This window comes from Narcine bancroftii, chromosome 7 (assembly GCF_036971445.1).
Source record: "Narcine bancroftii isolate sNarBan1 chromosome 7, sNarBan1.hap1, whole genome shotgun sequence".
NCBI lineage: Eukaryota > Metazoa > Chordata > Chondrichthyes > Torpediniformes > Narcinidae > Narcine > Narcine bancroftii.
In genome coordinates, this window is record NC_091475.1 from 92946960 (window position 1) to 92959451 (window position 12492).

General features: G+C 42.3%; 1 protein-coding gene across 11 annotated transcripts in view; it reads left to right on the forward strand.

Annotated features, from left to right (window-relative positions):
* Window positions 1–12492, forward strand: part of mbnl2 (muscleblind-like splicing regulator 2) — a 150361-nt gene that overhangs the window by 85039 nt on the left and 52830 nt on the right. For 9 of the 11 annotated variants that reach the window (XM_069890604.1, XM_069890602.1, XM_069890603.1 and 6 more), the window contains one exon: window positions 11321–11485. In XM_069890604.1, coding sequence (XP_069746705.1) covers window positions 11321–11485 — 165 coding nt within the window. Of the gene's footprint in view, window positions 1–4824; window positions 4898–8688; window positions 8782–11320; window positions 11486–12492 lie in introns of those variants that run through there. The other 2 variants (XM_069890607.1, XM_069890608.1) reach the window with 2 other exon arrangements.

Sequence of the window (12492 nt, forward strand, 5' to 3'; positions counted from 1 at the left end):
GCAACCTGGGGATAGCTGCCATCAGCGCCCCCAAGGACGAATACACATGTTTCCTCGATGAGTTCCCCTCCATCCTGCAGCCACAGTTCATCGCCCCCATGCCTTAACATGGAGTCTACCATCACATCACAACCCAGGGCTCCCCGCTTCATGCCAAAGCCAGGCAATTATCCCTAGAAAAGCTGCAACTGGCCAAAGAAGAATTCTCCCGACTGCAGGAACTGGAAATCATCTGTAGATCTGACAGCCCGAGTCTCCCCCCTCCACATGGTTCCCGAGACTTCAGGGGTTTGGCACCCTTGCAGGGACTACTGTTGCCTTAACGACGTGACCACGCCGGACCAAAATCCCATCCCGCATATTCAGGACTTCTTGCACGACGCACAAATGTTCTCAAAGACCAACCTGGTACGGGGTTACCATCAAATCCCAGTCCACCCTGAGGACATCGGCAAGACCGCAATCGTCATCCCGTTTGGCCTTTTCGAATTCTGGCGGATGCCCTTCAGGTTAAAGAATGCGGCCCAAATTTCAAGTGCCATATGGATGCTGTGGGCAGAGACTTGGACTTTGTGTTCATCTATCTCAATGACATCCTCATCACCAGTCGAGACAACAACGAGCCCAAGATCCATCTCCGCACACTGTTCGCCTGTCTGGCAGAGTTTGGCCTCACGGTCAACGTAGCCAAGTGCCAGTTTGGCAGGAAGTCTCTGCAGTTCCTGGGCCGTACCATCTCTGCGGCCGGAGCCGCCCCAGCACCGGAGAACGTTGCAGCCATGTGCCAGTTCCTGAAGCCTACCACCTTCAAGGGCCTGCAGGAGTTCGTTAGCATGCTGAACTTCTACCACCGGTTCATCCCTGGGGCGTCCCGCATCATGCGGCCATTATTCGCGCTGATAGCCACAAAGGACAAAGTCCCGGTATGGTCGGAAGAGGCAGAGGGCACTTTCGTTGCAACGCTGCAACGAAAGATGCTCTAAGAGCCGCGCTCTCAGTGGACGTGTCGGCCATGGCCATTGGGTGCGTTCTGGAGCAATGAGTCAATGGCCAGTGGCACCCGCTAGCCTTTTTCAGCAGGCACCTCTGACTTCTGGAACTGAAGTACAGCGCCTTTGACAGGGAGCTCCTGGCCCTGTACCTGGCCATCAGGCACTTCTGATATTTCCTGGAGAGCAGACCATTCACCATGTTCACCGACCACAAGCTCTCACAATGGCAAAAGTCTCCTGGTCGGCTCGCCAGCAACAGCACCTATCCTATGTGTCGGAATTCACCACCGACATCTGGCACTGGCCAGGAAAAGACAATGTTATGGCAGATGCCCTTTCACACCCCGCCATCCATACCCTCGCCCCCCGCCTGATCTACACCTTGTTAGTGCAGGCCCAGAGGGAGGACGTGGGAACACAGGCCCTCTGCATCGCCATTACAGGACTCCAACTTCGGGACCTCCAGTTGCCGGCAGCCCAGACACGCTGCTCTGTGATGTTTCCACTGGCTCGCTGTGCCCTGTAGTCCCCCCACAGTGGAGGTCATGGGCTTTCAGCATGGTCCACGCCTTGGTCAAGACATCGGTTCGAATGGTGGCAGAGTGTTTTGTGTGGCATGGGCTCAAAAAAACAAGTAGCCCAGATGGCAAGGAGCTGCACGCAGTGCCAGACCTCCAAAGTCCACCATCACAGAAAAAGCCTCAATACAACGGTTCAACTCTGTGTCCAAGAGATTCCAACATATACATGTGGACATCATGGGCCCCCTACCGGTGTCCAGGGACACCCGCTACTTGTTGACGGTGGTCGATCGAGCAACAAGGTGGCCGGAAGCCACTCTGCTGAAAGACACTTTCGCCGAGACATGCACCAGGAACGTACTCGCTCCGTGGATCATCAGGTTCAGAGTCCCAGCACACATTACCAGCGACAGAGGTGCCAAATTCACGTCTGCCCTCTGGGCGCAAGTGGCAAGCCTTTTGGGGAACAAGCTTCACCACACCACGGCATATCACCCTCAAGCCAATGGCCTAGTGGAGCGATTCCACCGACACCTTAAGTCGGCCCTCATGGCTCGGCTCACCTCACCGGCCCCTGTTGGGCGGATGAGTTGCCCTGGGTTCTGCTTCGCATCAGGATGGCCTCGAAGGAGTATCTGCAGGTATCATCTGCGGAGTTGGTTTACGGCGCGCCATTGTCGCTACCCGGAGAGTTTTTCGACAGACTTGGCAGCTGACAATCCGACCTTAGTGACAGACCTTCGGAGTAAGCTTGCCTCGCTATCCCCCCCACCTCCGTCCCACCACGGTAGCCAACCGTCCCGCCTGCCCAAGGAACTGGTTGCAGCCGAGTACGCTTTAGTCCAGTGAGGTTCGCAGACCGTGCCCCTGCAGCACCCTTATGAAGGCCTGTTCCTGAAGCCTGCAGCGATTGGGGAAGACTTTCACTTTAGACATTGGGGGCAAAGGAGAACTATTCACGATTGGCCTCGTCAAGGCGGCATACCTGGACCCCAGTCAGCAAGTTCAAACGGCCCAACTTAAACGCCGAGGCTGGCCGCCCAAGCGGCGAGACGCATGAGCCGGTTCTGGAGGGGTGGTTGTGTGGCGGCACATATACTTGCAGCAAACCTGTACCTTCGCTTCGGCGGGGCAGCTGCGAGTATACGGGGCTCTCGAGGGACCTCCTTGCCTCATGGTGTGAACTGGGTGCACGTCTCAGGCAGCGTGATAATGTCACCGCTCGCGCTAGGGCGGAGCTCACATTGCCTTTAAAGTGGTGCGCGCGGGTTTTGAATTAAACTGTCGTTGAAACCCCCAACGTGGTGGTTGAGAGTCTCTTTCCTCGAGGCTGCTGCTACAGTAGGTTAATTAATGATTTTCCAAAAATATAGATCTATATTTGAGAAGATTTGTAGGACTATAAGGAAATGATGGGAGAGTAGAAATTATTGTATTACTCTCTTTAGTGTGATTCTAATTAAAGACTGAAATGGTGAAAATTAATATCTTAAAGTAGATCAACAAGAAATGTTTGCATTAGTCAGAGGTCCCCATATGCTTCAAAAGGGCAGCCATTATTGAAGACCATTCAAAAACTCCAGGTGATTTTATCCAGGGTTTAGTATAGTTGTAGCATAACTTGTACTTTTTCATTCCCTTATAGATTTAAAGGCCAGTGATCATTATGGTTTGATACATTCTGTCATCATCCTTGATATTTTAATTACCAAGAGATCACTTAGTCTCTTGGACTATACAAGGGCATCCTTGTACCATAGGGGCATCTGGTAGCACATTCATGTGGTTGTCCATTTATGCAGGTCTTTGGTCAATTAATTGTTTCTGTCCCTTAAAACCTAGACCTGTCACTGATAATCAGCCTAGTAGCTGACTATTTTTTTTTTTTTGATGACTGGAGAAATAACCTCTTCAGGTCATCACCACTTAAACTTTGTTCATTCTTTTTGGTTATATTCCTGCCCATGTTTATCATTCCCATGAACTCTGACTCTATTCTAGCGGCCTTCCAGGCATTCTCTGGTTATTTTGATCAGCTACCAATTAGAAAAAAATAATCAGAATCAGATTTGGAATTTATTATCATGATCATGTGTCACAAAATTTATTGCTTTGCAGAAACATTACAGGTGCAAAAATTGCTATAAATTACATATTAAAAATAAATAAAAGTGCAAAAGAGGGAAAAAGTGCAGTAGTTCATTAACCATTCCGAAATTTGATGGCGGAGGGGGAAGAAGCTGTTTTTGTACTGTTAGGTGTTCATATTTAGGCTCCTATACCTCCTTTCTGATGGTAGCAGTGGGAAGAGGACATGGCTTAGGTGGTGAGGACCCTTGATGATGAAGGCTGCTTTCTTAAGACCCTGCCTCTTGTTAATGCCCTCAGTGGAGTGAAGATTGATGGCACTGGCCAAGTTCATAACTCTGTAGTCTTTTCCTGTCTTGTGCATTGGCAATCTCCATACCAGACAGTGATGCAACCAGTCAGAATACTCTCCATGGTACACCTGTAGAATCTTTGGTGACGTACCAAATATTCTCAAACTCCTACTGGAGTATGGTTGCTGGCAATTGCATTGGCATGAAGGCCCCAGGATAGATCTTTAGATATGTTGACACCCAAGAATTTGAAGTTTACAAGAGAAAACTAACCCCACTACCTTTGAATGAAATTTTTATTGTTTGGTCATTTCAGGAAAATCAAATTGTATTCATGTGGTGCCTTTCACTATCAGGATAAAAGTTCAACCATTAAAGTACCTTGGAAATATTATAACTCACAAGCTTTCACAAGTAGCTTTATGATATTGCGATGATTTTTATTGATTATGGATTAATAATCGACTTTGGGAATAACGCACCTGCACATCAGTGTAGTCTTTTAGCATATTTGATGTCACCCAAGAGATTAGATAGGGCTTTGGTTTAACTTTTTCTCTGAGAGGTGGTAACCCTAACATTGCATCATGGCATGTCAACCTATATATTCTTTTGATCACGACTCTAGATGAGTCTATAAATTTCCAGCTCAGGCACTTGTAATTAAAACAGATTCAAGTCTTACATTTAAAATTGGGGGCTTGTAGGAATATAAAGACTGTCATTTTATATTTTGAATTTGTCCACCAAAATATAAATTTTGTTATAAATTCCCATTGAACAAAGAAATTCTGGCCCTAAATTTTGAGAAGATTTACTTGAGGCACAACACACTAAATTTTTGTTTTACCTAATTATCTGTGTAAGTTAAATTGATTATGTTGAAATGCTATTGGATAAAAAAACTCATTTCATATACACAGCTGTCCCTGATTCAAACAAAGCACTTGTGTGGACAACAGCTGCAAAAAGAGCCAAGTTGTATCAGCTGCTTTCCATAACTGTAAGTGACGAGCCACACAGAATATTATCAATGCTTTGCATGTTAAGCAGAAACATTCTGAGATAAAGAAGAGATAAAAGAATTGTTGGTAGCTGCAGCATCTTAAAATGCAAGTGAAAATAATAGTTAATTTTATCAGTATTTCAGTTGCATTTGGGAAATTTCTTACTTTCTTTTTTCTCCATCTGCTCAGGCCCACCACAGTAGGTTCAAAACAAAACTACTGTAATGAGCTAGCTGGAATAGACACTTACCCTTTGCTATTGATGGTTTGCCAGGAAGTTTTAGCTAGCCGAGCCTTTAAAATTTTATGTCTGCAATTTTCTTCTTAAGACGATAGATAATTGTCCATCATCATAACACTCGCAAAAATTAATGGATTTTCCATTCCTAGAATCATACACTTTAAGGCACAGTTAGCTTAGCAGTTAACACAACGCTATTACAGTGCCAGCAACCCAATTTTGAATCCTACTCTGGAAGGAGTTTGTATGTTCTTCTCGTGGCCTGTATGGGTTTTCCCTGGGTGCTTTGCTTTCCCACCATCGAAAAACATATGGAGTTGTAGATTAATTGGCTATAATTGGGTGGCACGGGTCTCAATGGCCGGAATCGGTTTCTACTTTGTTGTAAATAACAAAAATTAATAAATCCTGTCATTCCAAATATCCTAATCATTTGGGAATAGTAAAAAAAAAGTAAAGGTTCCATTATTGTCACATAATTACTACATTTAGAATGTAACATACATGAAGTTCCTCAACTTTGTCTACCGTAAGGAAGCCAGAGAGTTGGGACTTTGTGAAGTGCCCCGACAGAAGTGCCTTGAATATGAGAACATTTCTGGAGTGTTGCATAAATACATGCAAGGAAGTTGGACATCGGCTGGCAATGGGAGAGATTAGAAGGTTAACGTGCACTCAAGCCTCCTTCAATAAATAGTTCCATAGCAAAGGAATATAGTTTTAAAGTAATCATTTTATCATTAGCTCCATTGAAATGGATTTTGATGTATCAGTTTATAGTTTTGCGGCAGTTAGTGCAACATTTTTACAATGAATGGATCTGGGATTAGAATCCTGCACTGCCTGTAAGGAATTGTACGTTCTTCTTTTGTCTGCGTGGGTTTCCTCCCATCCTTCAAAACATGCTGGGAGTGTAGGTCAATTGGGTGTAATTGGGCAACACAGGCTAGTGGGCTAAAAGGACCTGTTTCAATGCTGCATGTCTAAATTAATCAGATTAATTGCAAAGTATTTGCTGAGAAATTCACCTGATCAATAATAGAATTGCTAATACAATCACATAGAGCTCACCCATATTACTTAATGATAGTACATTAGGAATGTTTTTAAATAGGGAAATTGTGAACCCCGGAGTAAAGAATATAGACATATGTTGACCAGGCAACACATCCAAGCAGTTCAGATGCTCATCAAAGCCATTCTAACAATATCTTCAAAACCCACAAGCTCTACCACCAATAAGGCATATGGGAGCAAGTCTCCACCATCCTAATCTGGAACTGTACCACCTTTGTTATCATTGAGTCTAAATCCTGTACTCCATACTCTTGAAATAAATAAAACTACAGGCACTGAGATCTGAACTAAAAATAGAAATGCTGGAAGAATTCATGCAATCAAGCAACATCTGTGAAAAGAGAAACCAATCAAGGTTTTAGGTCAAAGACCCTTCATCAGAACTGAGAAAGAGAGAAAATAAATTGGACTACATAGCAGAGAAGGTTCAGGATGGCACTGGGTGGAACAAAGACTGTCTGTAATAAGTTGGTCATTATGAAGTCATTGTCTAGACCAGTGGTTCTCAACATATTTCTTTCCACTCACATACACTTTAAGTTGTCCCTATGCCATTGGTATTCTGTGATTAGTAAGGGATTGCTAAGGTGGAATGTGAAGGTAAGATTGAGAATCACTGCTCTGGACAGAATTATTACTGAAATATTTTGCTTGAGAAAAAATTGTCATTGGCCCATTTCCTTTGGAGTTGTGAAGCCATGCACATAACAAGTCTGTTAGGTACGATTAAAACAATGGTTTTCAAACTTTTTCTTTCCACCCACATACCACCTTAAGCAATCCCTTACTAATTACAGAGTTCCTATGGCATAGGGAATACTTAAAAGTGGCATGTGAGTGGAAAGAAAAAGGTTGAAAATCACTGGTCTAGACCAATGAACATTCTCCATGAAAGTATAATGTATTGTTGATGATATGAGTCTGGGTAATGTGTGCAATCTGGCCCACTGGGACATGCTGAGAAGGGCAGCATAAACAAATGGAAGAAAAAAGTTCAGGAATGGCAGCACAAACGGCCAGCCTATTTAAAAAAAAATAAAGAACAATAAAGTTATCTCCATTTGAAACATTGAGTCTTGAGTTCTGCAGACTGTAAAGTTTCCAGGCATCAAAATAAGGTGCTGATCCTTGAGCTCCACACCCCTTTCCAGATAATGGAGATGAAACCATTCAGACTTATCCCAGTTCTTGTGACTCTGCCTTTCCACTTGACCCAGATGTGCTTGTTTGAAAGAGTGAGGCTCAATCTGTCAATTTTTGCTTCACTGTTATCCAAAGTATGCGTAAATCATGGCCTCGAGCCATCAAGTAGTTACCAGAGAGCTTCAAAGCGACAGAGAAAACACAGGAAGCTGTAATCATAAAGCTGCATTCAGGTGACCTGGATCACCAGGTTGCTTCTCACTGCTCAAAAGAAATTTGTCAGCCAAGCAGGTGACTAAATAGCCCTGTCTAGGATTGTACTGCTAACCTCCATGAAATAAGGAAGTGGCCCTAAACATTGCAAAATCTAATGGGCAACTCTTAACAACAAAACTATTTTTCAATGTGTATGCACGTCTATCAGTATGATTGCAGCAGGTTTAAGTAGCTCCTTCATTATCATCATCACAACCTTGCTTGAGGCAGTTTCACTATTTGAAACTATTGATACCTGCAAGTTAAAGAGTTCAATTAGGAACATAAAGCTGAATGCTGACCTCTTAAGTGCTGCAACAAGTTTTGAATGTTAACATTTAACATGGGGACAGTCAACTTGCCTGTCTTTTATTTTTTAATTTCAGGTCAATTTTCAATTGTGCTCTTCTTTTCCTCAACCAATGACTGATGCCCAAGGGTTCATGATTGATAAATGCAGTGACGTCCCTGCTAAAGGAAACTGAAATGTTTTTGAATTGATTAATTCACTGCAAATGTCCAGTTAGTTCTTGTCCAATTTTTCTCACATATTTCAGTTTAAACAAGTTCTCAGAAAATTAAAATCTACAGCAATTGTAGATATTTTTGTTGGTAAAAGATTTAATGTCCTTTTTATTCTGCACCTCTGCAGTCGATGTGAATAAAATAAAAGGTTATCTGGTTCAGGTTGCATACTCTGAGATATTTTTTTTTCATTTGATGCCTGCTGCTGCTTGATGATGAGCCTATTGACATAAACGTTGTATAGTGTATGTGTGCCAAAATTCTTTCTTGTGCCAGCTGAGCAGGTACTTGAAAAGAAAAACTATAATAGTAAACTAATTAAATTAAGTTAAGAGTGTCAATAAATACATCAGATCATTAATAATTATTCTTAGTAATCCTAGTGCAAAAAACGTTTGCAATAGTGCAAACAATTTTATTTAATGTCAAAGCAGTCTATGATTATTGTACCAAGAGAAGGTTCCACACTTGTAAGAGTTGTCGGTAAGAAAATGCTCTTTAATCTAGGGGTGCTGGTTTTCAGACTTCTGTTCCTTCTTCCTGAAGGTAACAGTGAGAAGAGGTTGTGACCAGGGTAATGGAAGTCATTCATGATGTTCACTCACTGCCTTCTTGAGGATGCACTTCAATAGCTGGCAGGTCAGAGCCTTTGATGAACCTGCATTGCTCCTTTGACTTATCCCACTTTCAAGGACCCCATTTATGCCTGCTTTTTTTTTTTGTTGGCTACATGAAGCAATCCATGCTACAAACCTACACAGCCAAGGCCCCCCAACTCTTCCTCTGCTGCATTGATTACTTCTTTGGCACTGCCTCATGTATCAATATTGATCTTATTGACCGTTCACTTTTCTGCCAACTTCCACCGACCTCAATTTCACTTGGTCTATCTCTAGCAACACTCTCCCTTCCCTCTATCTCTCTGTCTCCATCGCAGGAGGCAAACTCTTGACAGACATCTTTTATAAACCCACCAAGTCCCACAGCTACACCTCTTCCCACCCTGTCCTCTGTAAGGATTTCCTTCCAATCTCTTAATTCTTCCATCTCTGTTGCATTTACACCCAGGATGAGGACTTCCACGCCATATCATCAGAGTTGTGGTCTTTTGTACAATCCCATTCCCTTGCTGACATGTCTGTCCATGGTCTCATGCACTGCCAGACTGAGACCACCTGTAAATTGGAGGAACAACACCTCATCTTCTGACTGGGCACCCTCCAACTGGATGGCATTAATATCGACTTCTCTGGCTGTCGTTAAACCTCCCTCCCCCTTCATTCCCCATTGCCTTTCCCTATCTCTGTCTCTCCATTCCATCTTCTTTCACACAAACTTGATATATTCTTACCTTGTCTCTGATCATATCCAATTTTTATTGGTCTGGTTTCCTCCCCCATTGTTTGAATTCTGAGACTTTGAGATTTCCTGTTTCTGGCTTATTTGGGTTCAGGCCTAAAAAAATGGCAACATATCTTTGACTCCTGGAGACGCTGAAAAGACTGCTGAGTTCCTCTACCTTTTCAGTGTGTGTTTTACTGCTTTATTTACTACCTTCTGCAGCCTTGTGCATTCAGGGCCATTGAATTCCCAAACCAGATTGTGATGCATCTTGCCAATGTATGTTCCACAGTGCATCTATACATGTTTGATAGAGGATCTGACAACATGCCAAATCTTCTCAGACCTGTTAGAAGGTAGAGGCATTGGTGTGCTTTCTTCACAGTGGCCTCTTTGTGGTGTTTCCATGAAGGGCCTTCTCAGGAATCTGAATGTTCTGATTCTCTTCACCTCCTTCCAATCAATACAGAAAGGTGTGTGATTCCTTGGCCTAAAATCAACAATTAGCTTCTTAGTCTTGGTGATGTTGAGAGCAAGATTGTTGTTCTGGCAACAGGTTCTTGATCGCCATTGCGTAGTCTGGCTCATCATTTCTAGTTAATTGACCAACAATACTGGTGTCATCAGCAAATTTATAGATTGAGTTGGAGCAGAACTTGGCTTTGCAGTCATGGATGTACAGGGTAGAAGACTAAGCATGCAGCCTTGGGGTGCCCAATGTTCATGGTCAGGGGGGAGGAGGAGCTGATCTTGCTAATTCGCACTGATTGGGATCTACTGATGATAATATTGAGGATTCTGTTGCAGAGGGATGAGCAGAATCCCATATTGTTTAGCTTGGTCATGAGTTTTGCTGGTATGATGGTGTTGAACACTGAGATATTGTCAATGATCAATAGCCCAGCATAGGTATTCGTGTGATATATGCGGTCATAGAGTGGAAGACCAGGACAATTGCATCTGCCGTTGACCTGTTGTAACGATAGATGTCCTTCTTGAGAAAGGAGTTGATTCAGTATAACCAACCTCTCGAAGCACTTCATCATAGTAGCTGTCAGTACCACCAGCTGCTAATCATTGAGGCACATCACCTTGCTCTTCGTAGGCATTGGAATGATAGATGCCCTTTTGAAGCAGGTGGGTACATCTGACTGCTGTAGCAATAGGTTGAGAATATCTGCAGAAAATCCAGCCAGTTGGTTCTAAAGCAAAGTGCTAGTGACATATATGGGCTAGATAGAATTTTTTTTTTCCCATGCTAGTGGCATCAAAAACAAGAAGGCATTGATTTGAGGTAGGAGGAAGAAGTTAAAAGGGGAGCTGAGAGAATGGTTTTCCACACACAGTGGTTAGACATCTGGAATATATTGCCAGAGAAGATGGTGGAGTCAGATACAATTGCTATATTTAGTGATATGAAGTGGTCTTAATCTAGGCCAATGGAGTTAACATGGATGGACAAAAAGATTGACACACAGGAGAAAATGGAAAAGATTCGAACAGATATAGTTTACGTGGTCAGTGACTTGTGTAGGAAGCAACATGTTGGGTTTTTTTTAACATGCTTTAAGACATTGAATTACTTTTCAGTGTTTGATAGGTTTTCTTAAATATCTAAAAGTACAATGGATAAAAGAAAATTAAATAATTGAAATCTAGCCTGATCTTTGGTTAAGCTGGGTTTTTTTTTTTTTGCTTTGCGTTATTATTAGGTAAGTACTTCCACTCATTTTAAGTAAAGCTGAGCAGCTTTTTTCAGGGAGTATAATATTAGAATTTATAAATATGCGGATTGCCTATTTAGAAATGTCTCTGAACCTTTGTTTTCATCCCACAGGGGCGATGCACAAGAGAGAACTGCAAGTACCTTCATCCACCAATGCATTTAAAAACGCAGTTAGAAATTAATGGGCGTAACAATCTCATACAACAAAAAACAACTGCAGCAATGCTGGCACAGCAGATGCAATTTATGATGCCAGGTACACAGATTCAGCCAGTGGTAAGTATACAGTATATATATATTTTTTTTTTAAATTTTTTATTTTTCACACCATAAATCACATTAGCCATGATATACACTATTTCTTTTTCACACATATACAGTGACTTTTTCTTCCCCCCCCCCCTTTCCTCCCAAACCACCCCCCCACCCCCACCTCTCATCCATTTTAGGTATACAATCTAGGTTGCATTAAGCCAGTCAGACAATGTTGTCATTCAACAAAATTACACCAGAAATTCTACTGAGTCCATTCTTTTCTTTTGTTCTCCTTCCATCAACTTAGGTACTGTTTGTCCCCGGTAGGTTTTCGCTATTGTATTTAATGTAAGGCTCCTATACTTGCTCGAATATTTCAATATTATTTCTTAACCTATCTGTTATTTTTTCTAATGGAATACATTTATTCATTTAAATTTAGTAGTTTCTTCCTTTTAATTTGGTTATGTATTCCATTAATATTTAAAGACATATAGTTCAGCATAGCCCTTTTATATTTTGTTTATCTTCTCTTTCCGTTTTTCCATCATTACCTTTCCTCCTTTTCCATTTCTGTTTTCTTATTTTCAACTCTTTATAAGACAACATTCCTACAACATCCAACATTTTCCTTATTCTCCTATTTCTATCTTATTTATCCCCAATCTCCCCTTCACCTCCTGAGTTGTCCTTTATCCCTTGTCGGACAACCACATCTCCCCTCTCCATTTGGATTTGCGAATCCACTCGCAAGCGTCAACTGATTTTGCAGTGACCGCTATTTCCCCCCACCCCGCCTCCCCCAGAAAAGATTTCACTTTTCATATGTCACAAAGGTCACTCTTTTAATTCCCTCCTTATTCTCTCTATTCCATTACCTTCCCTTATTAATTCTTGTCTATACTATCTATATTTTCCTCTAAGTACAGATACATTTATGTATGCTCATTGTCTCTATTCACTCTTATACCTCTTTACCCGCATACATATCAATCGTGATCATTTTAACTCTCATTACCCGTCTTCCT